We start from the raw sequence: 27,686 nt of genomic DNA, 5'->3' as shown, positions 1-27,686 counted from the left end.
TAAGCTAAGTTAGCCGAGACGACACTAAGTCGGACGGACACGATTTTCTGCCAATCTGTGTTTTTGCCTTTTTGGTGAAATATATATTTTACGACAACTGTCTTGTTGACGCCGTCTTTTATTCGTTCCACTGGGGTTTAGCAGGTGTGTTTATAAAGAGACGAAAATTGTTTGGGGACTATCCCCCACGTTCTAGTTGAGATGGTATAACCCAAGAGGCAAAATGACGCTTGCTACTGTTGTTGCGAGTTGCCATTCGTTCTACTAAACCATTAGTCAAACGCCATTATGCCTTCTGTCGTTATTACACAAACAAAAATCTCTTTACTGTTACTCGTGTTAGTGCCTCAATATGGCTACGCTCGTGAAAGCAATACAACGAACTCAAACGCGTCTTCGTTCAATGTTGTCAACAAATATCCGGATTATGCAAATTTTCCTCAATTCTCCGGAGAAATTTTCATAAAAATTTGAAAAACCCGGAATTCCGGGAAAATCCGGAGGACTTTCATCTCTGAGAACTAAAAATTCTCTCATTAGAAAGATTTCAATACGACAAGAGGTTTGTCCTTGCTTTTCAAGCCCTGCTTGATCTCTCTCTCTCTCTCTCTCTCTCTCTCTCTCTCTCTCTCTCTCTCTCTCTCTCTCTCATTTTCCTCATTTGAGTCATCACAGCTGCTGTTTTTTTGGGTGATCCACGATTCACTGTACCTCTTTGCGTCCCCTCAGGATCCAGTGTTGTTTTCAGGCACTCTGAGGATGAATTTAGATCCATTTGAAAGCTACTCTGATGAGGACATATGGAGGTCTTTGGAGTTCTCTCATCTCAAGAACTTTGTGTCCGGCCTGCCAGACAAGCTCAACCATGAATGTAGTGAAGGGGGAGAGAACCTCAGGTAGGAACCACGTTTCCATTTCTTGTCATTGCACACTTAGATTCTTATGAAATGGTAGTTGTGAAACAACTGAGGAACAATGTATTTTGCTCGTGTCCAGCACTTTGAAACTGTAATTCGTGCCTTCGTCACATCCTGGCATGTACAGCACTTTGTTTACAGCGGTGGTTGTTTGAAAGTACTCGAGAAATACACTTGAGTTGAGTTGAGGTAGTTTGGGTTTCTGGGAAAAGGTGAGAAAAATCGTGTCCAACTTGAACTACATCGTTTCCTGCTTTGGTTCCGCAGTCTTTATGAATCCATGATGTCAAATATATCTTTTTAAGATGACAACTGCAGCATGTTTTAAAAAAAAAAAAAAAAAAAAAAAAAAACCTCACCCTTTTCTTTTATTTATTTTTCCCCCTGTAGCGTGGGCCAGCGCCAACTACTATGCCTGGCCAGAGCCTTGTTGAGAAAGACCAAGATCCTTGTTTTAGACGAAGCCACAGCCGCTGTGGACATGGAGACCGACAACCTCATTCAGACCACCATCCGCTCTCAGTTTGAGGACTGTACGGTCCTTACCATCGCTCATCGCCTGAACACCATCATGGATTACACAAGGTATCATTTCCCACCTTTACCTTTAAATTTGTGTGACACTACAGGTTGCCAAGGGTGCCAAGTGGGAGACTCTCGCGGTCGTTGAGCCAACATGCTTCCCTCAATTGTGTTCCATCTGAATTGAACTCATTTAATGCCAAAACGTAAAAAAAAAAGTGACGCTAAAAACGGCGTGTTTCAAAAAGTTGAACAATATGCCCCTTTCATCCTTCCCCTTTTCTGTAGGCGGCCCTTCAACGAAATCCCTCTTTTAGGGTCCTACCGCTTTGAATACGAGTCCCCTAACTTCGTGTTACTTTCGATAGATGCCCTCGTGAGTCTCAAGTTACTCTCTTGAGAAGACAAAAGCAAAACAAGTTCTGAACTGGGCTCCCGTGATTCCGTGTGCTGAGAATTAAACTGGCGTTCTCTTTCATTTAGGGTGCTGGTTTTGGAGAGAGGAGAAATGGTAGAATTTGATTCCCCAGCCAATCTCCTGGCTCAAAAGGGATCCTTCTATAAAATGGCCAAGGATTCTGGGCTGGCCTGAAGCTTTTTCACAGTGGTCCTCCGAAGCACTTTGCCGGGCTCCCCTTGCTTCCTGCTGTCTTTGAAGGAGTGGCCAGAGGCGGCACGGCACTTGTTCAATTCCCGTGCTTGATGAGTCGTGGAAAGACGTTGGTTTAGGAAAAAAACAAACAAAAAAAAAAACGATGGGCTTGTCCTTCACCTGCCGACCCAACTTCCAACTTACCGGTAATTGAAGAACTCGCCTTTTGCCAACAAATATGCTTCTCGTTGTTTATGCCATCACTTTAGGGGCTCCTGCTGTTCCAAGTCAAAGCAGGGCGGGGGTTGGGCACACTTGTGCAGCCTTTATTTTGACATCCGTGTACCTGTGGTTTGGAAAGAAATAGGGGGCAATCTCATCATCGCACATTGCTCCATGGACTTGGGGTGAGCCTTGTCAGGGTCAGCTTTCTCAAATACCAAAGGTTTGAATCCAGGATTGAAATGTGGGGTGATTTGAGAGATAGGAGCTGTTGAGTTGTTAACTGTCGTTTTTTCCTGCATTATTACATCAGAGTACGTTTACCTGGAGCAAACGTGAATTGGTCTCACCGAAGATTTGGCTGATCATCGATTTTGGGATTGGATTTAAAAAAAAAAAAAACAAATCCACTCATAAAACCTTTTTCCAATTTTGGAACCTGCCAAGGCTGATATTTGTGACGACAAATGATTTGCTCTTTTGAATGTTATTTTGCCTGGGTGGACAGGGTAGTGTTTTGCGTTTTAGACCGGCGGCATGTTGGGTGCGGCAGCTGAGTGCTTCGAACCATCCGCTGATTGTTGACTTGTAATGTTGTTAACGGACTTCAGAGAGTGTTGGGTAATAATGTTGAACTTTAAACGCACAAGTTGAAGGGATCTGTCGAACAGATTCCAATTTCCTGTCACTTTACATGCTGCATTATTTATTTGTTTTTGTTTTTTGTTTTTCTTCTCTTTTCAGCAGCTTTAAATGAATGTTAAGAGCTAAAAAATTTAAGTACCGGTAGTTTATTTTATGCTCTTGTGGAGCTGAGGTCCTTTTGGTCAGTCATTTGATTCTTTGACAAAATGGAAACTCCGAGGAGCGTCTGACTGATTCATAGGGTTTGAATTTTAGGTTGACATGTTTTGATTGCATCTGCACATTTCTTTTTCCCTCAGGTGCAAATTTTTAGCGAAGGTACCGCAACCACTTTATTTGTTGGTAAACTACTGAGTTTACTTCCACAAAAAAAAAAAAACTATTATGAAAATCATACTTGTCTGTTAGGAGCAGTCTTGTGTACATTGAAAACATTTTTTTCATGTGTGTATAAAAGAGGGGAAAAAAAGTTTTGACAAAACATCTATCTACGTGTCGCTATGACGTTCAGTACAAATAACACCAGCAGACGCCAATGTTGATGATGTGAAATGCATTGTATGTTTTTCACATTTTTTTTAAAAATTGTGTTCGATATGGCATTATGTGTGCTTTCAGTTTCGTACAGAACAAAACAGTAAGGCTAAGCGTCTGCCTAATGCTCGGACTAGGTGAGTTCCGAGTTCCTCACAGAATAGAGCCGTATACACTTTTTTTTTTTTTTTTTTTTTTTTTTTCATAAGCGCGTGTGTAAAAGTCTTATCTACAATAGCCAAAACGCACCTTTGCTGATTCACCAAAACTTGTTGGGGCGTTTGTTTAAGTGTCTGTGAGCCAAGGTTGGGCAAAGCGTCTTCTATTGTGACAAAATGCATCATACAACCTGGAATGAAAATGACACAGTGAACATCAGCGTGTCCTTGTAGCGTATGAATTTTTGTATTTGTCACTAGTCAAAATGAAGGTTCTTTTTACTGACCATTGGTTGTTTTCTTTCTCGTAATTGTAAAACCTGTGGAGATTAAAGAACATTTGTTTTGTTACATATTTATCAATGCGAATTGTGTTTTACCCCGCATTTGTTTGTATCTTATCGGTTTTAAATAAATACACTTCATACACACAATGTTTCTTTCTCATTTTTCCGTATCAGTGTAAACATGAATTTTGCAGGGCGGCCCGGTGACCCAGAGGTCGTGGGTTCGATCCTGGCTCCGGCCTTCCTGGGTGGAATTTACATGTTCTCCCCGGGCCTGTGTGGGTTTTCTCCAGGTACTCCGGTTTCCTCCCACATTCCAAAAATAATGCATGACAGGCTGATTGAACACTCCAAATTGTCCCTAGGTGTGATTGTGAGCACGGATGGTTGTTCGTCTCTGTGTGTCCTGCTATGGGCTGGCAACCGGTTCAGGGTGTCCCCCGCCTAATGCCCGCAGAAGGCTGGGATAGGCTCCAGCACGCCCGGCGACCCTTGTGAGGATCAAGCGTATCCGAAACTACGTTTCCCATAATGCTCTGTCATGCGGCTTGAGGGAGTGGAAAATGGCGGAGATTGATGGAACGGAGCTGCTGTTGCGTTCATAAAACCGCATAAAAAGCAGTCTTTGTTGATTTTCACCGTCGAATCTCATGTGATATAAAGAGATTCCGGTATGCGCAGTGCGCACGCTGGAACACTGAACTGGACGTAACAGGATTTCAGGTAATTTGCACACACAACCCACAGTTGCTGCCTTTTGCTAGCTAGCCTCGGCTAATTTGTCTTAGCTAGATGGCTACCCGGTTGTGCTCTTAAGTTCCAAAGGCATGACTTTTCAAAACGCGTTATGTCGTTTTCGTGATAAAGACTGACTGAAAGTAACGCCCAAACTTCCCTGACCATATTCCACCACTTTTGGAAGCCGTAACGAACAATACTAAGGTGCCAACAGTGGGAAAGGAACCCCAGCTATCTCATTTTTCAATTCAAACGGAGCCCTTTTATCTTTTCTCGTCAACATAATGGCAAAAGCGCGGTTGTAATGTGTTCGACATCGGAAACTGAGACTTTTGTTAAAAAAACAAAACAAAGAAAACATCTTGATATGAATATATTGCCTTATTTGTTGTTCGGAACTGCTTCGGTAGTGCTCTTGCTCTTATTATTGTGCCTATATGACCAATAGGACATGACATGAAGGACAAATATGATACCCTGACCGATGGATGCTTTGTTCATGTCATCAGGTAACAGTGCCGTAGTGACGTTTTTCTCACAATACTCTATGCACTGATTTTGTAGATTGCAAATGTTAACGAGGGAAAGCAGCACTGACCGGAGAGGTACTAGTACAAATAGGCTGGTGTTGGATAAGATTTATTTCTCTTCGATCTAAAACGATCACACCATTTTTCAACACAGTTAACAACAAAACCGCTAGCATTCTTTGCCTGACTGAGCTTGAAACAATTTAGGAAAATTGGATTGCACTGCTTCACTGCAACTACCAAAGTACTAGTCGTGCAACACAACACACATGAGAAAATGTGCTACATGAACCAAGACTTCCACTCTGGCACCTCCGCCGGGCAACATTTTTGTTGTGCATGTTGCGTCTTCTAAAAATAGTGAAATGACTAACATCATTATTGTTATCGTACAGTCGGGAGCCATAGTTAATCAGAAATGTAGTTAAATGCCCATCCCATACTTAATACTGTGCAAATCTACGTTTTCACTCTTAACTTGAGCATGATGTCCACTAGTTTGATCAAATGTCAATTTATTTGTACAATTTTAAATCCAAGACTGCATCTTTCTTTCTCTCTCTCCTCTCAGTCAGGTTTGTTTGTGGGTTCCAATCATTTGGCAACCTTTCCTTTGGCTTCCAATCCCTGGGTCCACCAGAGCAACCTTTATACAACCAACTGTCCTGAACCATGGACCTGGCATCAGCATCGGGCCTCAGAAGGAGGCTTGCCACCTCCTGCTCACCCACCGGCCAAAGAGAGATTGCCAGAAGCCCACCTCGTCGCTCACCCTCTTTGTCTCGGTCATCTCCATCATCTGATCAGTCTTCACCCTCATCTACATCATCCTCTCCCCGTGCCAACTCGTCATTTTTTCCGAACCACGTTAAAGGTCAGACTCATGAGTCAGAACTGCTGAGGGTGTCTTCCACATCTGCCTCCCGAACAAAGTCATCCCTCTCCACAGCCAAAGCCACCTTTGCAGAATCCTTCCCTCGCAGTTTGTCACAGTCAGGTGTTGAATATCAAGAAGTAGGTAGGAAAAAGGAGATATACGATCCTTTCCATCCTACAGAGGGGGAAAAAGATGGAAAGACTGAGGAAGATGAAGGTGAGAAGTATGATCCTTTTGAGCCCACTGGTTCTCCAGCATCAGATGATGATGACGAAGACGGCAACTTAACAGAAAAGCTAACGAGTGCGCAGAGAGAAATTGAGAAGAAAGAAGAGGAGCCCCCAGATTCCACTGACGTATTCAGTGACCCACCGAGCCCTCCGTTGGCTCCCCAGCTCTCTCATAGACGGCGAGTTGACTACAGCACGACCAAAGCTCGAGTTAAGAGAGAGCGGGCTGACTCTGACCATTCTGAGATTGAGGAGGGGGAGATAGTGGTCGCTATTGAGAGAGATGTTGGTACCAAGAGAACAGCCGCAGAAAATCTCCTCCTGGACTCTCCCAAGGTCACCTTTTTTGATCCAAAACCAGAGCGCATTCTCCGTGTGCTGGATGGGGATGGATTTGTATCTGTATGTGCGGACAGCAACTGGGATGTAGACAGGGAGACGGACGATGAGCCTCGGGTGGGAGTGGAGGATCTGAGAAGGAAACTGGTCAGCAAGAGGAAGGAAAGGTATCTTGCCTTTCCCGGTTCATCCCCTCTCACTTCTGAGCTCCCACCACCTCTCCCTCCTCCTCCTCCTGTTGACTTGATGCCTTCTTCCCCTCTTGCACCCGCTGCCGAGAAAGGAAACGCAAACCGCAAGTCCTCCAAAGCGCCCAAGGATCAGAGCAGGCAGAGAAGCAAGGATACAAAGGCGAGGGAGAAGGATGAGAAGCGAAAGAAAAAAAGGAAGGACAAGGAGGGAGATGGAGAAAGGAGCAGAGAAAAGAAGCCAGGGGACAAGACTGATAAAGACGGCAAAAGTAGGAGAGGCAGCAGGAGTAGTAGTCAGAAGAGAAAGAAAACGCATCACAGTAGCCCGGAGGCTTCTCAATCACACAACTCTTCAAGACGGGACGGCCACAGGAGACACTCCTACCCGAGCCCTACTGCGGAACGCCATCGAGAGAGGGAAAGAGACAAAGAAAGGGACCGGGACAGAGGTCGAGACGGAGACAGAAGCAGAAAAATGGAACGAGACAGGTATAGAGAGAGCGAACGAAGCCGCACCTTCAGCCAGAGAAGAGATGAAAGAGAGAGACGCTCTAGCTCGAGAAAGGATGAGAGGAAACGGAAGGGCCTCTTCCATTCAAGCAGCAGAGAGCGAGACGTTTCAAAGAGGCCGAGAAGAAGTGGGGAGAAAAGAGAGGGCGAAAGAGCCCGGGAGCATGAGCGGGACCGTCGCCGGGAAGGACGTCCCGTCGTCCCCCCGTCTATTCAGGACCTGAATGGTTCCGACCTCTTCGCCATCAAGCGAACCATTACCGTCACCACCACCACAACCACCACCACGGTCCCTGGCTCTCCGATACTCACTCAAGCCTCTCCGTGTCGGATTGTGCAGGACACGCCCCACAAGAGGAAGAAGAAGAGAAGATGGCACTCGGGTGGAGAGGAGATGGACCGGGGAACTTGTCGTAGCCGATCGCAGTCGCCGTCGCCTCCACGGTATCGCAGATATGAGTCAGACCGCTATTCCGATAAATTAGAGATAGACGTGTTGTCTTTAGACGGTGAGGCTTTGGACTCGGACTACCCGTCCTTGGAAGACACGCCTCCAGCGGCTCTGCCCCCGGACCCGCCTGTCCCCAGCCCCAAATCGAAACCAACTCCAAAGACTGAGCGGCATCACCCCAAAAAGAAAGGTCACACGTCAAAGAAATTGGCTCAGTCGTCGTCCTCCTCCTCCTCCTCGTCCAATAAAACCAAAAGCAAATGCCTCTCGTCTCTGTCCGTCACGTCGGATTCTGCCCCCGTCCCAGCTGGCCTTCCTTTAGCCAAGAGAACCAGGAAAGTAGGGAAAGACAAAGCATGGGACAAAGACGGCAAAAAGGATTTGGGTCGCTCCGGCAAATCGAAGAAAGAGAGCAGCAGTCGGAAAGCCAAACTTCAGTCCAAAGTGTCTGTTTTGGTGCGCGAGGGTGTGAGTAGCACCACTGGGACGTCAATTGGCTCTGGTAAGCTGGGTATGGACCTCCTTGGTCCTGGAGCTACTGGGGGAGGTTCCGGAGGGTCTGTGGTGGGGGGTTCAATTGCTGTCGTCTTCTGTAGGGACAACGAGAGCAGGTCACCGTTTCTGAAGCCTTGCACCGAGCCTCTTTCGGTAGGCGTGCGCAATAAAGAGCTGGCCAGTATGGGCAAGCGAAACAGCCTCGCAGCACCGCCACCCTCTTTAAACAGCACCGGGGGAGTGAAATCAAAGAAAACAAAGGCCGGGTCGATCACATCCACTTCCTCCTCTACCCCCTCCCCTTCATCAACATTGGCAACCAAGCGCCGCCGTCGCTTAGCCAAGAAAGTTCGGGCAAAAGATGGCGCATCGGGTCTGGACGCTGGAGACGGGAGCCAAACAAAAGTGGCACCTGAAGGCTGGAGCGGAGCCCCGCCAGAGGTTCTCTCCGCCGCCGGTGATGGAAGCAAGGCCGTCAGTCCGCACTCTGGCCAAGCAGGCCCCGCCCCTTGTTCGTCGTCCGCCTCTTCCTCGTCGTCCTTTACGAGTGTGCCCCCGCCTTCCTCCTCACCACCGCGTACACCCCCACCTCTTCCGGCTCCCTTGCGCGACGTCAGGGAGTCTTCGCCGGACTCTCAGACCGTGGACAGCAGCTGCAAGACTCCGGAGCCTTCTTTCCTAGCTGACGACTGCCCGACTCAGACCAGCCCCACACTGCCGCCATCCAGTCCACCCAGCCCATCCCTGCCCCAGGGGTCTACACCCACCGCCGTGCAGCCCCCTTCAGACAATGCGCCCAAATCTGTGCCCTCACCTCCTTCCCCTTCATCATCGGGGGCAGGCGTTCTCGGTTCCCTTTCTCTGCCTTTGTCCTCGTCAGACCCCTCTTCCTCCTCGGTGTCCTCGTCATCCGCCAGCAAGCCTCCTCCACCCCCTCCTCCGGCAGCTCCCGTCCTCCCGTGGAGTCTGCAGACAGGGGTGGACTGCACAACCGGAGGGGTTCTTGCATGTGAGTTTGCTCAATCAGTTGACAGATGTTGGCCAGGTTTTGGAGGAAACGGTCACACCTGAGTTTGATTGGGATGTATCCAGCAAAGCACAGCTTAGCCACACGACACATTGCTGTTGCTCATGTTTGTTATCAAATCAAAAACCTTGTGACAATGTCATCGTCAGATTTGTTGGTTTCTTTTTATGCTTGTTTCCTATATGATAGCGAGCACCCTTGCAGTACAAACAGAACCAACAATAAATTTTTGCGTTCTCGTGTGGAACCTATTTTTTTTTTTTGTCAATGTCTGCCGCCGACAGAAAATGCATTTAATGGCTCTGCGGTGAACAGTTCCTCACAGCTTGTAACCATAAATCCTTCCACTTATCTGTCCTCCTAGTAACCGCCCTTCTCTTCAAAATGGAGGAAGCGAACATTGCCAGCAGAGCAAAAGCACAAGAGTTCATCCAAGCGACCAGCCAGGTGAGAGGACCCGTCCGTCGTCTTTTGACTGTGACGCTCCAGTCTTTTCAATGACGTCATTCCATAGACAAAACAAACGAGAACCTTGAAGAATGTCGAAGCGCTAAGTTGACTCAAACTCCAGTCACGATAATCAGACGTTCACTTCTGTTCACTTAAGCTCAAAGTCAGTATCAAAAGACGATTTGACACATCTCTTGATAGACACTATTTGCGGGCGTAACGATTTGCTTTGATTCTTCTTTTCAATCAAATCTGATTTTCCGATTCAAATGGGGTTTTGTGGAAATGTGATTTTCCCAGCAATGTTCTCTTGTATTGAATGCAGATCCTCTCACAGGCAAATCAGAGTCAGTCTCAGGCTCCGTCAGCTGCCTCCTTGACCTCCTCCCAGATCCCTCCTCCCCCTCCCACTCTACCCCCACCGCCTGCATTGAGCCCGGCGCAGTTCATCCTCCAAAGCTCTCTGCCATTAGTCGGTTGCACCAAAACTCCGCCCTCCCACCTGCACCCCACCCTTGGTGGCGGCTGTGCACAGACACCCCCGCCTGTCATGCCGGTCGGGCTGCCCGGATTTACAGGGAGCTCCGGAGACACTTTTTGGGACAGTGAAAGTAAAGACCCTGAGAAGGTGAAGTTAAAGTTCATTTGCAGTTGTTGTGTTGATGTAAGATACTTACTTGACTATTATGGACTGCTGATAACATCCCATTTCCAGTACAAAACACAGGAAATAGATTTATAGATATGCTTGGTCTCTGACTCACAAGGGGAACGAAATGTTTTCTAATCCTACTCATCCCTTGGAATTATATTTGCAACGCCATTATTTTTTGTAGTTTCTTATCTTGATATATGTCCTCTGTTTGATGAAATGCACAGTACCTGAAGAAGCTCCACACCCAGGAGCGGGCCGTGGAGGAGGTGAAGCTTGCTATCAAACCTTACTATCAGCGCAAAGACATCAACAAGGATGACTACAAAGATATCCTCCGAAAAGCTGTTCACAAGGTCGGCCGCACATCGAACACGCCTCTTGTGACTCGTCGTTACAGGGGGTCTTCAATTTACACAACTGTCCTGACCTACGAGGCTTAGACAAACGCATGATGTCTGCGTCGCAAACATGGATGGATGGATTGTAGTAGTATCATTAAGGTGAAAAAAAAAAAACAGTTCCAGTAATATTATTAATGTGCAAAAAAAGTCGTTCACTGTTCTCGAAAGTAAAGGGAAATGGTTGGTTTTGATTCAAATCCAAAATAATCAGTCGGCTTTCATAGAGGACTACAAGAATAAAACAATACTCACTGCTGAAATTCTGAGCACTTGGACTAATGTAAATGAAAAAGGTATTTGAAAATCGATTCCTCATTGCACTTCTCAGTTTGAAGTTGTGACTAAACTGACCGATATGAAACAAAGTTTGACCTGATGCTCACCGTGAACTCGCATGTGCCAACTAAGAAGTCAAGTCTTTGAAGTGAGTTAGGCTTAAAATCAAGCTTTTGTCATTGTTTCAGATCTGCCACAGCCGCACTGGTGAAATCAACCCGGTCAAGGTCAGCAACCTTGTGAAGCTGTACGTCCAGCGTTACAAGTACTTCCGAAAACATGGACGCAAAATGGATGAAGAGGAGAGGGATGAAAGGGAGCAGAGCGGCGCTTTTTAAAATGTTATCCTACTCTGCCTTTGGTTGTTTTGGACACCCACTAATTTGTGTTAATGTTTCTATTGTTTGGTCTTCTCCATTTTATGCAGCTTATCCGTGTGATTTCACTGTAAATATGTCAGACAAAAAAAATAGGTCTTTAGAGAACAGGTCATGTATAGGAGATGCAATGGATCCCATGTATCCCAATAAAATCCCCAAAACCTTGAAAATGCAACCAATTTATACTACGCAGTGATTGTACAAACAGCAGGAATACCTTTTTTTTTAATCTGTCTCATATCTAGGATGTAATACGCTCCTAAATACTCATAATTCATTCCTGCAGTGATTGTACAAACAGCAGGAATACCTTTTTTTAAATCTGTCTCATATCTAGGATATAATACACTCCTAAATACTCATAATTCATTCCCAGAAACATACTCCTCTCGTTTTTCCCCGACAGCCACCTGTCTCTTTGCAAATAGTTCGCAAGCTTAGGGGCCAGCGGGTTGGTCTACAGTAATTATTTCGTTTTTCCCCGACAGCCACCTGTCTCTTTGCAAATGCGGTAGTTCGCAAGCTTAGGGGCCAGCGGGTTGGTCTGCAGTAATTATTCATGGCACTGTAGTTCACATACAGTTGACACTCAGCTCAGTGCTTTGCTTGACTTGTAGGAATGAGTAACAGAGATGGAGAATGTGGCTGAATCAATACTGCTTATGAAAAAGCTAATGTATATATTATGGTTGCCACTTTTTAATGTTTTCTTTTTCAAACGTTACCACCGTCAAGAATGGGACAGACTGACTTTTTAAAAGATAAACGAATGAATTGTTTACATCCATGGAAAATAAATGTATTTTGAAGGAAGCATGCAGGTCAAGACGTGTAAGTAAATTTTCTTGGAACTAAAACTATTGCTTCACCACATTAGATCTAAAATATAAAGGTAATGGTTTTATTTTTGAAGGAAGCATGCAGGTCAAGACGTGTAAGTAAAATGTTCTTGGAAATAAAACTATTGCTTCACCATGTTAGATCTAAAATATAAAGGTAATGGTTTTATTTCATTGAGGGAAATGAATTTCCCCTTTCTAGGAGAAATCAATAGGAGACTTGCTTCTTCCCAGGGCTGATAAACGTACTTGCACTGTACTTAAGTGGAAGTACAAATACTTATGTAAAAAAGACCGGTGAAAGCAAATATCGAGACTGAAATGTACTTGTGTACAAAAGCAGGTTTTTTTTAAACTCATTTGTGTACATTACTCACTTTGATGACTTGTTTTGGCGCAACGTAAAAAAAAAAGGATCTGCACACAAAATAGTTCCCCCTTAATTACCTGCGTAATACCCGTGTTGGGAAGAATAGTGCACTGAATAAAACGCCCCTTAAAACTGTCGGCTCCGATTTGAGATACCGTTTTTTTAAAGGACCTGAATATTTCTACATTTAATTTAGATATTCGAAATAACTTAGTGATAGAACGCGATTCCTGCTGACTGCGTGAGGGTATGCCGTTGTCTTCGGTGTAATGTACGTAATTCTTAGAATATATTTATATTCATGATTGACGGTTTTCTGGAGGTCAGAATGTCTTGTATTGTGATGAACCAGAATGACAATTTATAGAATCAGCCATCTTTGTTGTTTACATTCGCCCGGAACGCTTTGACGTCTGAACCGGGACGAGACGAGTGGCAGAAATCCGACTTTCCCAGGTCCCTGAATGCAGCGTAATTTTACGACGACTGTGGCTCTTATACGGCATCCCGCCATTTTAATTTTACTGAAGTTATACGATACGCATTGATTGTACGAGTTGTCGCATTGCGTGTTGGTCCGCTCGGCAACATTTTGTTTTGTTAACGTTCATACACGAAAGCCATACCAACCGAACGTACCAAGGCATTTATGTGTCTTCCGCGTCCGTTTAAATTCGATGGTGTAATTTATCTTTGGTCGTTGGGTGAGTGAAGGAAGGTAAGAGTCCATGTGTCTTGTTAGCATAGCTACCTCGGTGGTTACCACTAGTAAGTCGAGTGTTGAGCGAGCGAAACAAAAGAGCCGTTACACCTAGTGGGTTTATTTATTATGTTTTGTAGTCTTTTAGAGGAAAGGCGATTTGCAAAAGCAAGAAACCGATTTGAGTCGGGCCTATTCTTACAAGTCGGCCGTGAGGGACATGCTAGTTAGCCCGCGAAGCTAACAAATACGTTTGCCTTTGTGCTCATCCTTGACCTGACATTTACTGGTTGTTGGGGTTTTGTTCACCATAGGTTAAACTTATAATTGATCTCTTTAGGTGAAAAATGACGCAATTTTTGCCTCCGAACCTTCTGGCCCTCTTTGCCCCGCGGGACCCAATCCCTTTTCTGCCTCAACTGGAGAAGTTGCCGCATGAGAAACACCACAACCAACCTTACTGTGGCATCGCCCCGTTCATCAGGCACTTTGAGGTTGAAAGCTTATCACGTATGACACATTGGTCCTTCACAATGTAGCATGGAAGGAAAATACATATAATTTGTTGTCTTTTGTGTTTAGGATCCGAGAGATGCCCCGCCACCCACAAGGGCTGAGACTCGTGAAGAGAGGTTGGAGAGAAAGGTGGGTTTGGGAACTAGGAACCATTGCAAGATGACTTTGACCATTTTGATATCGTAAATAATGCATAGGGCGGTGTCAGTGTTTGATTTAAATGGATGTTGTCTCAATCAGGCGAGCCGTTCCTCCTTTGTAAATTGGGATGATCTTCATTTGAAGTGCCTTACAGCTGTTCACGTGATACTTAGAAACGGAGAGCTGCAGTTTTCCAGCAAATAAGTGTCTTGCTCGGGGCCAAAGACAATTATTAGTTTTTGCCTCTGTGTGTGTGTGTGTGTGTGTGTTGCCATTGCAACAGAATTCCCTGATATCACCGTCACTTACCCATTTTATGCAAATTGTTCAATTTGTAGAGGCGAGAGAAAATTGAAAGGAGACAAACGGTGGTGGAGACGGAGCTGAAACTTTGTAAGTGTCTTCATTGATCAACGACAAGCCATTTGAGCTAATTGTGCTTTGTGGGCTTTAGCAAACCTTCCTGTTTGTATTGTTTTAGGGGACCCCCATAATGACCCAAATGCACAAGGGGATGCCTTTAAGACATTGTTTGTTGCAAGAGTGGTGAGTGTGTCAAAATTACGGCCAAGTGTTTTTACATCTGCACTGGGATTTCTCCCGTGGGAGCTTTTCCTCTCACCTGTTAATAACAATCATTATTTTCTTTGTCCTAGAACTACGATACCACAGAGTCCAAGCTTCGCCGTGAGTTTGAGGTCTATGGTCCCATTAAGCGGGTAAGTTTATCGACTGTTGTTGACTTGTCTCGACACACTCAGATGTATGTATGGCAAAAACCTAAATTGGAGCTTTTAACTGAGGTGTGACTTGACACCGAGTCACCTTGAAATTCATTTGGAAAATGTATAGAACAGGCCTAGCTGCTGTAACCCCATAGAGAAAAATGGACGCATCTTGGGTTTGTTTTGAAGCACGCACAGGAGCATATCGTGGACCAACTTGATGAAGTATACATGAAGATTTTTTTAAATTGATATCGAGTTGGACTTTGTGATTCGCGCAATGTAACTTTCATTTTCATCAGATCTCAGCACATGCAGCGTTGTGTTGATTGCATTTAGTCAGTGTATAAGCAGGCATCTCATGAGCAGCCCACCACTGATGATACTTTCCCGTCGCTTGCAGATTTACATCGTGTACAACAAGAGGACAGGGAAGCCTCGCGGATACGCCTTCATTGAGTACGAGCATGAGCGCGACATGCACTGTGAGTACAAATACAGGACTGAGAGCATAAAAAGCATTTTCGCATATTCATCAAGCGACAGTCAGTGAGGTTCTTCCATTGGCACCAGCTTCTCATACATTTGTGGGGATAGGGGGGGGGGGCATCTTCTAACAGCTCGAATCAGGATCGGTCCCATCCGAATAGCAAATTTTGGAAGAATCAGAAGTTCTCGCGCATTACGTTCCACATTTTGCATGGTGAAAACCCGTCTCGTGGTTGTGTGACGTTTGTGTGTCTGTGTTTGTTGCGTATCATCGGTTGACTGATGGTTTGGTTGAGAAGTGGGGGAAAGGTGGGTGGACCAAGAGGTAGAGGTGTGAGTCATCTGTGAACCTGAACCTCTTTGCCTCTCAAAGGGCACATTGTCTTTTAACTGTTAGGTGAAGTAGCTCTGTGGAAGAGCAACTCTGCTGGTTGGACTCAATTGGTAAGCACAAGGTTAGACTAGTCACTCATCGAATGGGTTATCTCTTTGAAATACCTGTTGGTTTTGTGGCACCCCAACACAAGAGTGGGCAGTGTTTTTTTTGTTTTTGTGGTCTTCAACCCTGGTCAAGGTGAGGTAATTGAATGTACATGTCACCATATTGAAGTATTTGAATTGAGTTTCTTTCTGCCACAATGCACAACTGTCTGATTAGACAAGTCAGGTGGCATTAGCTCTGCCGGACCAGAGTTGCTGATCACAGCAATGTAGCCAAGTAAGGGATAAAGTGAGTGGGGAGGCGGGGCTAAGCATCATATTAACTGTGTGTTATTCTCATTGCCACTGCAGCCGCCAATCTGTGATGGCTATTGGCCAGAGCTGGCTGGCAGATGATGATGGTTATGATACATCTACACCCTACTACCACTGCTCAGTGTATGGTTGGTATAATGGGTTTGTATGATGGGTAAGATTTCTTTCCACCCTCCATCTCCGATACAGGGAAGAGGAGCGACGTTCAATGGGAAAAGCATTTTTACTGGCAAGCCCCGGGAGCTTCCCAGCAAGTAGTTTTTCTTTACAACTTTGACCATTGAACGCACCCCTGAACACCAGCGCATTTAGCGGTACCCGATGACTCTGCCCTTTTTGTTAAAGCCACCTTGCGTTGCCGCTCAGAGCTCGGTCTCTAGACGATGGCGACGCGGAGAGAAAACCGACCTCCCATTGCACGACTCTCAAAGCTTGTGGCAAAGTAACGACACCACTTCTTGGATGGTGTGCAGCCTTTGCACGGAAAGCGAAGGAAACAGCCATTATGAAGATCAGCTCGTTGCCGTGAGGGTAAATGTCGTACCCGTTTTCACGCAGGTTGGATGGTGACTCGCTTGTTTCGGCGTGGCATTGACATTATATTTATTCACGAGACTTCAAAAAGATTGTTCTGGGGGGGGATTTGTACTGTTAAGTCCATATCCAGGTCCTGATAGATTCAAATTTTATTCAACGATGTGAATGAATTCACTGAAGAAATGTATTGTGAGCTGGCGATTAGGGCAGCGAGTGCTGTCAACGTTCCAGTATTTGAGTTTGTGATCCAATCTATTGAGCTAGGGCTATTGAGGCTAAGATGGCTTTAATGGAAAAGGCAGATGTGCTTTTTGGTCATTCTGACACGGGGACCATTTCCAAATTAGTTCTTCACTACATTTCCACAACCATTCAGTTTTAGCCACACGGTGTTCTGAATTACAGTAATGAGTTAAACCTCATCGGGTGGCACTTTTTTTTTTCTCCCTGCGCCCCATTGGAATAAAGTTTAGACAATCTTATACCTAAGAGGTTAGTGTTAGTAGCGTGGCATTACTGGCCTCCATTAATTGGCTGCAGTAACGTAAAGGACGCTTCTGTCTTTTTGACAGTGTTTTTTTTTTTCTCTCCATTTTTTTTTATTTTGCTCTCAGATCAGTTTTTGGAGTACTGTTGGGGGTTTGGTAAGGCCCTGTCAGTGGGATGGCATTTAGATGGCATCCTTTGTGTAGAGAGGAAGTGGTGGGGTTCTGGTAAGGCCCCAGACTGATGTTGTGACCCAAGTGAATTCTGGTGTTGATGAGGGGTTGTGGTAAGGCCCTCTGAATGAGCTTATGAGACTGTTCCAAGGATGATGTGAGATTCTGTCTTGTCTAAATGGTAAAAGTGAAGAGGTTGTGGTAAGTCTTTGTTCTTCAACATCCAAGACGGTAGCGCCGTCGTCCCTCATCCCAGACCAGTGTAGCAGACGGGAAGCGGCATCCCAATGTCAAAGTTCTTCACTTGTGCAAGACGGATCAACAAACGTTTGTGTGGCATCGCGGGTTGAGCTGTGAGATGCGTTGTGAATGAGAATGCCATGTTGTTGGTGTTTCTTCTGTGTGCTGCTCTTGCATAGAACAATGGTAAGCAGGTCACGGTTCACGTCGCATGGAAACCACCACAAAAGGCTCGCGTTGCCGAAAATACCGTCATTCCCAAACTATACATGTGGAAACCTGCGCCATCCTGGTAGACCTTTGTTTTAAGCCGACGTCAGACTACGCCAATCTAGCCCGATTTTGAGACAAGCATAGAGTCCCGTAGCTGATTTTGAGAAGGGATTGACGCGTCGTAGCACGTGACATCCTCGGCGCCGACGAAAGTCTGGCATGTCGCAATTTTCGTTTGTCTTGCCGCATAGCGTGACATGTCTTGCGTCGTCCTGCGATTGGTTCTTCGGCATTGACTAATAGGAGCGACGGTGCCCTCCTACTCCTGACAAGAGGCTGGACGTGGCACACACAGTCACAAAGTGGTGTACAGTATTTACGAAGTGACTTGAACTAATGGGAAGAATACGGAGCATTTCAGCTCATGCTACGTTTGCTAATGCAAAGCTAGTAGCCCACTAGCGAACGTGGGGGCCCGAAAATTAATTTGTTTCCTCAAGTTCATTTTAGCGAATTGACAGTCCATACAGCTCTCTCCCCACCATTCGGGAATGGGGCAAATTTTATTTTCTTAATAAGTCCTTTAGGTTGACAAGGTAATAACCTAACGTGTGTGTGTGCGCGTGCGTGCGTGCTAATTTTATAGTTGTTGAGCATTTACTCAAGTTTGCATCAGTAGCAAGATGGGGTGAGAGGTGATAAACGCAATGTAATATGTAACCACAATCGAAATGACCCCAGCAAGCTTGGCAAGCCAAGTGAATGACACAACAAAGCAAGAGAGAGCTTAAGTGGGTTAACAGTTGCTTACGTATTTACACTAACTCTTGCCACAACACTTGGCACTGAGCTATGTAGAGCATAAGCCCGTTTGTAAGGACTTAAGAGGTTGGCTGTAGTAACCCCACTGCTGGTCACGGTGAAAGAACTATTTAAAAAAAAAAACAAAAACGTTGAACATTCATCGGGTGGAAGGAAGTCTACTCCCATTATCCTTGGGCTTTTATCCAGAGAGCAGCCCTCTCGGCTTCACCTGCTCCTGGTCAGTATGCTAAAGCACCGTTTTGTTTCCTTGTCACAGTGACGCATCGGACTCTTACCACCTGTGCTTTTTTTTTTTCCTCCCCGCTCCTCTTCTCCAGCCGCCTACAAGCACGCGGATGGCAAGAAGATTGATGGCAGGAGAGTGCTGGTGGATGTTGAACGAGGACGCACTGTCAAAGGATGGCACCCTCGTAGACTGGGTCAGCAAGTATTTTTTGAAGCTTTGCTGAGCAATTGTAATGATGTTGGGAAGTTGAGCGATATCAGTCTGTCTGGGTGGGCGGCGGCCGACACGCAACTTTGAACGCAGGAAAAACCCCGCATGTGCATTTGTTTCACTCAGGTGGGGGGTTAGGAGGAACCAGAAGAGGTGGTGCAGATGTCAACATCAAGCACTCAGGAAGAGATGATGCATCTCGCTATGATGATCGCCCCCTGGGAGGGTGAGCTCGGTTTTATTTTGAGCACGCCATACACATTTTAAGCATGTGTGTCACTGATTTTTCTTTGTCTGGATTACTTTATAGTGACCGCGATCGTGGAGAGCGTAGGGAGCGTAGTCGTGACAAGGAGAGAGAGCGTCGGAGGTCTCGGTCCCGCGAACGCCGCCGCCGCACCCGTTCCCGTGAGCGCGAAAGGGAAAGAGACAGGCAGCCGGCACCAGGGGAGGATGTCACCGGTAGCGGCCGGCGTCGAGACAGAGAGCGCGATCGCATAGCACCGGCCGGAGGAGACAGCAGGAGTAGAGAAAGGAGTCGGGATCGTGACAGGAAGAGGAGGAGCAGAAGTCGGGATCGCAAGCGTGAGCGCGAGAGAGCTAAGGGGCCCGAAGGGGAGGAGATCAGCCAGGGAGACGGGGCCCCAGACGGCGGCGAGCGTGCAGCGGAAGAAGCTGACGGAGAAGCAGGTGAGGGTACGGAGGAGCGAAGGGACCGGGACAGAGAAAAGGATCGGGACCGCAGACGCAGCCACAGGGACAGAGACAGGCGTAGGAGCGATCGAGACAGGGACAGGGATCACAAGAGGGAGCGGGGCGACCGAGAGAGGGCTGAGCGTAGGGAGGAGCGCCACGGCTCCTTACGGGAAGACGTGGGCCCGCAAGACGAAATGCCCAATGAGGAGGGCGAAGAAGCGCCCAACATGGAGGAGTACAGTCAGGATGGAATGATGGACCAGCAGTCTGTGCCTGATGAATATGCTGCTGGTGAGAATGGCTATAAGATGGAGGAAACAACTGGAGATGAGTACTAACTTAGACCCACTCATTTAAAAAAGAAAAAGAAAAAAAAACGTTTTCATATTCTACTGTACCGTGACACCCTAAATTAATTGTATGGAAAAGTTACCATACATAGACCATATCTCGCCTTCCTCACAAGAAATGAGACCGTTTGTTCCACATGGTGTTTCACTGTGGATTTGCCCAATTTATTTGTGCCACTCAATCAATTTTTCAACAATTCAAGATTTTTTTTTCACCTTTGAAGCTGTCACATTTCATTTCCTGCTTTACTAAGAATTGGATTCAAAGTCAGTCGGTAGCAGATACTTTTAGTGTGAGATTTGAAGGTAATTGTGTGACGTTTCACAATTGTATGGTTTAAAATTCAATTAAATTTTTTTAATTATATTTTGGTGTCCTTGGCTTTTGTACCAGGGTTCCGTTATTAATTGCAGCTTTTGAAATAATAGCCTTTGTTTATAATGTACTCCAAAGTTCATGTTGCGATTTGTTCTTTTCACCTTATGTGAATGCTACTGTAACTTACGGTACATGAATCCAAATGGCTTTCAAGATGCGCCCGCCTGGAATTCTGGTTGAAGAAGACACAATATTGGGTGCAGCGTTATTAGTGGCTTTGCCTTGATGTGGACAACACCCGCTGTTCACGGGGAGAGCGAAAATCCATGTATCGAGGCCCACTGAATGGCATTGCGGAAAGAAAAAAAAAGGATATCCAAAGGTAAATACAGTACAAATTCGGACGCTTACGCATTCGCATATTTTCAGCAGTCTTTCAAATCCGGTTTTAAAGGTAAAGGTCGTTGAGTCTGTTGCCACTTTAATTCCAGCGTAATCGTATGTCGCTTTACGTCGTTACGTACGCACGCACGCGCCCCCGGTCGCGTCGTCACTCCGCCGTGATCGATTTCCCCGCTCGTAAAGCGCGTCTCGTCCTCGCGCCGCTTTGTCCTCGGTCTCCGGGTCGCCGTCTTGACGACTTCCGAACGATGGAGCAGTAAATGCTTTGAAGAAGGGAGCGCCTGACCGACGGAGGCAAGCGCGCGATGATGTCCTCTTACTACCATCCAGCCAAGGAGGCAGACATGGCGGCCATGGCGGAACCTCTCTGCTTAGAAAGAGGTACAGTATCGCCGCCTTATACAATCATGAATTGTCGATATGGATTCATTGATTTTGTCCGCATCTTGACTTTCGTTTTAATCTACACAAATCTTCCACCGTGTCACAAAGCGACCGTGGTTATAATGAATCACGAATTAATATGCAGTATTTATTGGTCATCGAAAAACGACGTGCCGCATGCTGTGATTAGGACATGCGTGGAACAAGTGTGCATATCACAATTAAAGAACTCGGCTGTGCCGGTGACGTCACTGGGGAACGTGGACAGGGTGCGGTGAAACCGAGGCTGCGTGGTGGTGCTCTTTGTGAACAGTAAAACGTTCCTCACGGCTGTGACGTCAGCCCAAGTGACTGCTGCGTGTGGTCAAGTGGACTGGACAGGATGCTATTGTGTCACTGTCTCAATGTTGTCAATAGACGTAGCTGTGACTTTTGATCACTGTATTACATATTGTTCAACTCGACTGTATTTCTCGAGCACGTTAAAACAACCAGAATTGGAGTCTACTTAGACAATCAACCTTTGACACTCACATCTGCATCTACGTTTTTGGACACTTCAATTAAGCCTGAAGGAAAAAGTCACGGAAAAAAAAGAACGCGCCCTTTGTCGATGATACGCAATAGCAACAAATTTTACATTTAAATGTGAATAGAATAGAAACTATTTAGTTTTCCAAGTCCTAATTTACAATTAGTTTGAGTTTGCCGGAGTTAAAGAGTCATTTTGCTGCACCGGGCGGTACAGTACTCCAGTACTCATTACCAGTTAAGCCGGAGCCACCGATCGATCACGCGCGACATCTTTGGCTGTAAGGAAAGTCATTGGCTTTGTATGCAAGTGTGAGTGTGTGTTTGTGTGCGCGTCTCTGTTAGATGTGTGTCGGGTGATTGAGCTGCTGGACCGGCTGCAACGCCGGGGGGAATTGCCTCCTCCCAAATTGCAGGCCCTTCAGAGAGTGCTGCAGAGCAAGTTTTGTGCCGCCATTAGAGAGGTAGGAAACTGCAGAAAAGCTACCATTCCTTTGAGCAGAACAATGCGCATGTCGTTGCAAAAACTTCTGGCACGTGCCTAATTTGCAGTGCAACTTTTAGATTGAGTGTCTGTCTCCCTTTGTCTGTTAGGTGTACGAGCAGCTGTATGACACTCTAGACATTGTCGGAGGACCGGAGGTGCGAGCGCAAGCGACAGCCAAGGTATTTCAAGTGGGCTAAGTGCAAGTCGCAGACTGCGTTTCACTTTGTATAAGGCGTAAGCCCTCAATACCTCAGATTGTTAGGTTTTTTTTTTGGGGGGGTTCTGCATGCAGGCGGGTAGTCGGACATTTTTCATCGGGGTTGCACAACACCCCAGTTGTGGGGTGGCCACGCATGCTATTATACTATCCACGGTTATGCAATTGCGCTCCTCTCAACGTTGCTATCCAGTACAGGACAATTGCTTCCCTGAATGAGGTATTTCAAGTGGGCTAAGTGCAAGTCGCAGACTGCGTTTCACTTTGTATAAGGCGTAAGCCCTCAATACCTCAGATTGTTAGGTTTTTTTTTTGGGGGGGTTCTGCATGCAGGCGGGTAGTCGGACATTTTTCATCGGGGTTGCACAACACCCCAGTTGTGGGGTGGCCACGCATGCTATTATACTATCCACGGTTATGCAATTGCGCTCCTCTCAACGTTGCTATCCAGTACAGGACAATTGCGTCCCTGAATGATTTTTTTTTTTTTTTTTTTTTTTTTTACAATGAAGCTTCATTTGAGACATCGTTGACAATATGAGGACATTTTTTTTCTTTTGCAAAAGACATGTTTGTCATCCTGAGTAGGCCACAGTGGCGGCGTTTGCAGCCAGCGAGGGCCACGCGCATCCACGGGTGGTGGAGCTGCCCAAGACCGACGAGGGGCTGGGCTTCAATATCATGGGGGGCAAAGAGCAGAACTCCCCCATCTACATCTCCAGAGTGATACCCGCGGGGGTGGCCGATCGTCAGGGGGGTCTGAAGAGAGGAGATCAGCTGCTGTCTGTCAATGGAGTGGTAAGAACAAGCTAAGGACCGAACGCTTTGCGAAAGTGAAGAATGTCACCATTTAATGACAGTTAAATAGCCACTTTGTGGATTTGCAGACTGTGGAGGGGGAACACCACGAGAAGGCCGTGGAGCTGTTGAAGGCCGCCCAGGGCTCGGTCAAGCTGGTGGTGCGCTACACCCCAAAGGTCCTGGAGGAAATGGAAGCTCGCTTTGAGAAGATGAGGACTGCCCGCAGGCGACAACAACACACGAGCTACACGTGAGACCGCTCGCAGCGCATCTTAAGGATGGCCACCATTGTCCATTTACCGTGTCTTAAAACCGTTTGGGCCGAATGGAGTGCAACTCGCAGAGAGAGGCTGTTATTTGGGTCTTAATTAGTTTGGACTTCTCAGCCATGATGAGTGAAGTCAGATCCCTGCATGAATGTCTTGAGTATGAAACTGGCCACTGCACGTCTGGCTCGCAGAGGTGAAGGGCTCGTGGGTGACAGAAAGGAGGCTGTTCCACGCATTCAGGACAAAGTGGGTGTCTGCTGTACGGGAGCTCGCCGCGATTCCTCATTGTGTCTCTCTCCTTGCAGTTCTCTGGAGTCCAGAGGCTAAGGTGAGCCGACGTCTTCATCCACGCCGGCGCCCCTCCGACCTGACTCGCGTGTCCCAGATGGAGGCATGAATATTTAAAGACGACGAGTAGCAAACCAAAGTAGCCCACTTATGCCCGCGACCTGAAAGGAAACCAAACGCTGCCCTTTGGCTGCGCCTTTTCCCGTTTCCGTAGAGAAATACAGCGCCAGCTTGTAGCGTCAAATCCTGATGTGAAACCTTCTCCGGTGTCCAAGCGACCTAAATGTAATGTACTTTGTACATGTCACGTGGCTTGACTAGATCTTAGCGTTCCTATTCAGAATGGCTGCGTCCATACAGCATGCGGTTCTCTGTACCCTTAAAGAGGTTTCAGGAAGCGTGTGTCCAAAAAGACACTGAAGCCTTCGAGACCATTTCTGTGAGCGACGTCCAAATGGAGAAAGGACCACCCTCGTGGCTGCTGTGTGTGACTTTAGGTTTTTAGATGTTGTGTTGTTATTTATTTCCTTCCTTGGGTTACTCATGAAATAAATGGTGGCAGTCAAGCAGTCTCAATTTTGTTTTCTTTCAGAGGGATAGATAGATAGATACAGCTAACTGATTTAAAAAAAACATTGATATTACATAGTAATGCGTAACCTCTTTGTCGACCTTTCAATCAGAATTGGGCGTGGTTGTCATGCAATTGGAAAACAAACTTCTACAGAAAAGGCAAATTCAAAAGATTTTCATGTCGACTTGAAATACGTTTTTAGCGTAACACAACCGAGGCACGGTCAGCCAATCTGAGGCTTCTCTTGAAAGTGTGTAATTGACATTTTGCGAGTAGAATTTACAATGAAGGTTGAATAATTGCGCCAGTCTACATCCATACGTCGTGTTACTTTTTCATGCAGCTCCAACTTCACCCAAAACAACATTTCCTCGCAGGATCAGCATTTGCCACAGACCAATCTGGAGGGGGAAAAAAAAAACGGCAACATTTTCATTTTCCTCTGGACTGTTGTCCGAAAGTCGTATCAATCGATGGGATCATCGTCGGGAGGAAAATCGCGTTTCTTTTCACTTCAACAACAGTTGACCGGATTTCAAATTCATCCGACTCGGAAAAGCAAGAAAGCGGTCATCCATGTGATCCGTGGTGATTCACCTTAAATTCTTGACGTGACCTCCACTCTCCTGACCAAGGATCTGCTTACCTCTGATAGGGAGCGACAACCTGCTTACAGAAATGCAAATCATTGCGCAAGTCGACATTTGCGCATGTGTGTATGTAATGTGCTTTCTACCGTCTTTATGACCGATTTGCTTTACTGTTTGTTGTATATGTTAAATTGCTCCATGTACAGCACTTTGTATGCAGCGATGGCTGTTTGAAAGTGCTCGAGAAATACAGTTGAGTTGAGTGTGTGCGTGCTCGCGTGCGCATGTATTACCCGCCAAGGCCATAGCAAGTTTCAGCTCATCTTTGAGAAGTTGCAGAACTGCAAGAACCCCTTGTTCCCCCTGAACACGAGACATATTGCATAATTCTAAACATATTTTGTTTTGTGCAGCAGTTTGCTAATGTGTACATCATCACTGTCAAGTGCCCAGGCCGGTCAACATGTGAATACAAAGCAAAAGTTGGTCTTTTGACTTGGCTCACCTGGCAGGCGAGGCCCCACAGCACAGGCCGACCGATGAAAACGGCCTTCGCTCCCAAGGCGAGCGCCTTCAGGACGTCGGTCCCTCGCCTCACTCCACCGTCCAGATAGACGTCGCAGCGACCTTTTGTTGCCTCCACAACCTCCTCCAACACATCAAGCTACACACACACACACACAAACGCACGAAACATAGCTATCAGTGGAAGGAATTGGCCTTTCCGGTACTGAAGCTTGTTGAAAAAAAAAGCATTGTAAATGTTGGGGGGGGGGGGGGGCGGACACCCTCCTTTTAAAATGCATGTGATAGCTTTTTTTTTTTTTTTAGGAGAAGAATTTGGGAGTACAGTACTACCAAAAAAAAAAAAAATCCAATGTATTTCCGTGCGTGTCAGTCATCGACAGATTTTCGCAATTCCCAGACTGGCCTTGTAATAATCCCCATTCACCACAAGATAGCGGACATCGCTTTTTATCTTGCCATCGACTGCAGCGGTGCCCGACCTTTTTGGACCTACAATCAAGCAGCCAATCTCATCGCACGCATGCATTTGATGTTTTTGCCAATTAAATATTTCAAAATAGATTTCATTCGAAACCTGACAAAGTGTAGGGTGGTAAATGGGTGAGAAGCTCAACGCCAATTTGGAAAGGCCACCAAAATCACCAACTTAACCCAGAGTGAGTGCAGCCTCTGCAGTAAAATGGTTTTGTCGGAGATTTCCAACCAAACGTATTCAATGTTTTGCATGTCGACTTTTTGAAAATGGCTCAGATTTGAAAGTTGGCCAAGTGTAGAGTGTGAAACGCAACGCCATTTTGCTTTTTGTGGCTGTGGCAGCCCATCAAAATCCCTGACTTGGTCCAAAGTGGATGCGTCGAAAATGCCAAATACTGTAAATGCACGCAAACCACACGGAAACGCACCGTGGCAGGAACCCCATCCAGCTGTCGAGCTCCGTGGTTGGACACCAAGATGCCATCAACGCCATAGTCCACGGCCCTGGCAGCATCCTCCCCTGAATACACACACACACACAATATATTATATATATATATATATTATATATATTTTTTTTATAAAACGTGGTTATTTAATTTAAAGCAATTCTTTCTCACCGGTCAAAACAAAACGGCCAATGTTGTGTGTACGCATACCAGTTAGCACTCCTTTCACAATCACAGGTAGGTGTGTGATTTTCTTGAGCCAGGTAATGTCATCCCAGCACAGAGCAGGATCGATGGCTTTTCCGACATAAACAGCCAAGCCGCTGTCACTGCCGTAGTCTCCCTCCGAGAAAGCCAAGGAGTCCGTCGAGAAGTTTGCCAATCTGCAACAGAGACGCACGGCGGGGGGGGGGGGGGGGGGGGGGGGGGGGGAACAAAGTGTCACTCGCTGTGTTCATCTGCGCAAAGCTGTTCTAGTGTCGCTTGCAATCTTTGTCCTCCCTGGTGAGTACCAAAGCGTTTCAAAAGTCCTACCTGAGATGGGAGGGCAGTTTAAAGCAGTTGCGCATGTCCTCAAGCCTCCGGCCCAAGTATGGCGTATCCACGGTAACAAAGATGGCCTCGCAGCCCGCCTCCTCTGCTCGACGAATCAGGGAGAGAGTGAGCGCTCTGTCCTTGTAGATGTAAAGCTGCAGCCACAGCACACCGCCGACGCCAGGCGAGCTCGTCATTGCCGACGTCACTTCCTCGATTGTGGAGGTGGCCCATGAGCTCAGCATCATCCCCGTGCCCACTGCTCGGCAGGCTAGGAAGAAAGACGAGTCCCGTTGAATTTATTTAGACCAAGGGTGACAAACTGGAGGGCCACTGTCCTGCATGTTTTCCAAATCTCCCTGTTGCAACACACCGGATTCAAATGAAAAGGTTCAATGTTAGAGCTTGCTGATGATCTGATCATCAAAAAAACTGACCAGTGTAGTAAGGAGTTTTTAGCCGATTTTAAGCCGAAAAAAACGACCATGTGCAGTAAGGCGTTTTTGGCCGAAAAAAAACGACCATGTATAGTAAGGCGTTTTTGGCCAAAATAAAATGACCATGTATAGTAAGGCGTTTTTAGCCGAAAAAAACGACCATGTATAGTAAGGCGTTTTTAGACGAAAAAACAACCATGTATAGTAAGGCGTTTTTAGACGAAAAAAAAACGACATAGTATAGTAAGGCGTTTTTAGCCGAAAAAAACGACGAAGTATAGTAAGCCGTTTTTGGCACGAAAAAAACGACATAGTATAGTTAGGCGTTTTTGGCAAGAAAAAAACGACATAGTACAGTATGCCGTTTTTGGCACGAAAAAAACGACATAGTATAGTAAGGCGTTTTTAGCACGAAAAAAACGACATAGTATAGTATGCCGTTTTTGGCACGAAAAAAACGACATAGTATAGTAAGGCGTTTTT

General features: G+C 46.2%; 5 protein-coding genes across 11 annotated transcripts in view; 4 read left to right on the top strand and 1 right to left on the bottom strand.

Moving 5' to 3' along the window:
• The window catches only part of abcc1 (ATP binding cassette subfamily C member 1 (ABCC1 blood group)), a 15,755-nt gene extending 11,998 nt beyond the window's left edge, over positions 1-3,757 (top strand). For both annotated transcript variants that reach the window (XM_019884813.1, XM_019884812.1), the window contains exons 29-31: positions 730-896; positions 1,308-1,502; positions 1,923-3,757. In XM_019884813.1, coding sequence (XP_019740372.1) covers positions 730-896; positions 1,308-1,502; positions 1,923-2,031 — 471 coding nt within the window. In that variant the 3' untranslated portion in view covers positions 2,032-3,757. The remainder of the gene's footprint in view (positions 1-729; positions 897-1,307; positions 1,503-1,922) is intronic.
• Positions 3,758-4,404: 647 nt separating this feature from the next.
• On the top strand, positions 4,405-11,602 carry scaf1 (SR-related CTD-associated factor 1). 3 transcript variants are annotated; one of them, XM_019884817.1, is made up of 6 exons: positions 4,405-4,600; positions 5,747-9,247; positions 9,630-9,712; positions 10,041-10,343; positions 10,595-10,723; positions 11,236-11,602. In XM_019884817.1, the coding sequence occupies exons 2-6, from the start codon at positions 5,818-5,820 to the stop codon at positions 11,383-11,385; spliced, it is 4,095 nt and encodes a 1,364-aa protein (XP_019740376.1). In that variant the 5' UTR covers positions 4,405-4,600; positions 5,747-5,817; the 3' UTR covers positions 11,386-11,602. The 3 variants fall into 3 exon arrangements, with proteins under 3 accessions (XP_019740376.1, XP_019740375.1, XP_019740374.1); XM_019884816.1 differs by having other exon boundaries at positions 5,721-9,247; XM_019884815.1 differs by having other exon boundaries at positions 5,717-9,247.
• A 1,541-nt stretch (positions 11,603-13,143) lies between these two features.
• On the top strand, positions 13,144-20,286 carry snrnp70 (small nuclear ribonucleoprotein 70 (U1)). 2 transcript variants are annotated; one of them, XM_019884840.1, is made up of 10 exons: positions 13,144-13,354; positions 13,677-13,830; positions 13,919-13,981; positions 14,332-14,386; positions 14,475-14,539; positions 14,650-14,712; positions 15,122-15,203; positions 18,755-18,856; positions 19,000-19,098; positions 19,177-20,286. In XM_019884840.1, exons 2-10 carry the CDS (start codon positions 13,684-13,686, stop codon positions 19,905-19,907), a joined length of 1,407 nt encoding a protein of 468 aa, XP_019740399.1. In that variant the 5' UTR covers positions 13,144-13,354; positions 13,677-13,683; the 3' UTR covers positions 19,908-20,286. The 2 variants fall into 2 exon arrangements, with proteins under 2 accessions (XP_019740399.1, XP_019740400.1); XM_019884841.1 differs by having other exon boundaries at positions 13,145-13,354; positions 19,000-19,099; positions 19,184-20,286.
• Positions 20,287-20,746: 460 nt separating this feature from the next.
• lin7b (lin-7 homolog B (C. elegans)) lies at positions 20,747-23,752 on the top strand. The gene is made up of 6 exons (XM_019884854.1): positions 20,747-21,021; positions 21,901-22,019; positions 22,150-22,221; positions 22,848-23,057; positions 23,147-23,310; positions 23,635-23,752. Exons 1-6 carry the CDS (start codon positions 20,946-20,948, stop codon positions 23,654-23,656), a joined length of 663 nt encoding a protein of 220 aa, XP_019740413.1. The 5' UTR covers positions 20,747-20,945; the 3' UTR covers positions 23,657-23,752.
• hao1 (hydroxyacid oxidase (glycolate oxidase) 1) overlaps positions 23,089-27,686 on the bottom strand; it is a 21,448-nt gene continuing 16,850 nt past the window's right edge. The window contains exons 3-9 of one of the 3 annotated variants that reach the window (XM_019884844.1): positions 26,767-27,037; positions 26,443-26,615; positions 26,212-26,303; positions 25,287-25,445; positions 25,075-25,144; positions 24,789-24,857; positions 23,089-23,239 (exon numbers count right to left, since the gene is read on the bottom strand). In XM_019884844.1, the coding sequence (XP_019740403.1) occupies positions 24,790-24,857; positions 25,075-25,144; positions 25,287-25,445; positions 26,212-26,303; positions 26,443-26,615; positions 26,767-27,037 (833 nt within the window). In that variant the 3' untranslated portion in view covers positions 23,089-23,239; position 24,789. The other 2 variants (XM_019884843.1, XM_019884845.1) reach the window with 2 other exon arrangements.

This window comes from Hippocampus comes, unplaced genomic scaffold (genome assembly GCF_001891065.2).
Source record: "Hippocampus comes isolate QL1 unplaced genomic scaffold, H_comes_QL1_v1.1 scaffold46, whole genome shotgun sequence".
NCBI classification, from domain to species: Eukaryota; Metazoa; Chordata; class Actinopteri; order Syngnathiformes; family Syngnathidae; genus Hippocampus; species Hippocampus comes.
Note: the sequence above shows the minus strand (reverse complement) of the source record. Positions and strands in the feature narration are given on the sequence as shown.

What these genes read in the sequence shown, in the direction of transcription:
- scaf1 (XM_019884817.1), top strand. Translation starts at nt 5,818, where the DNA reads ATGGACCTGGCATCAGCATCGGGCCTCAGAAGGAGGCTTGCCACCTCC. An exon ending in AAAGTAAAGACCCTGAGAAG is followed by an intron (nt 10,344 to 10,594) that starts GTGAAGTTAAAG and finishes TGAAATGCACAG; the next exon opens with TACCTGAAGAAGCTCCACAC. An exon ending in TCCGAAAAGCTGTTCACAAG is followed by an intron (nt 10,724 to 11,235) that starts GTCGGCCGCACA and finishes TCATTGTTTCAG; the next exon opens with ATCTGCCACAGCCGCACTGG.
- snrnp70 (XM_019884840.1), top strand. Translation starts at nt 13,684, where the DNA reads ATGACGCAATTTTTGCCTCCGAACCTTCTGGCCCTCTTTGCCCCGCGG. An exon ending in TCTATGGTCCCATTAAGCGG is followed by an intron (nt 14,713 to 15,121) that starts GTAAGTTTATCG and finishes CGTCGCTTGCAG; the next exon opens with ATTTACATCGTGTACAACAA. An exon ending in TGATGATCGCCCCCTGGGAG is followed by an intron (nt 19,099 to 19,176) that starts GGTGAGCTCGGT and finishes TGTCTGGATTAC; the next exon opens with TTTATAGTGACCGCGATCGT.
- lin7b (XM_019884854.1), top strand. Translation starts at nt 20,946, where the DNA reads ATGATGTCCTCTTACTACCATCCAGCCAAGGAGGCAGACATGGCGGCC. An exon ending in TTTGTGCCGCCATTAGAGAG is followed by an intron (nt 22,020 to 22,149) that starts GTAGGAAACTGC and finishes TTTGTCTGTTAG; the next exon opens with GTGTACGAGCAGCTGTATGA. An exon ending in CAACAACACACGAGCTACAC is followed by an intron (nt 23,311 to 23,634) that starts GTGAGACCGCTC and finishes CTCTCCTTGCAG; the next exon opens with TTCTCTGGAGTCCAGAGGCT.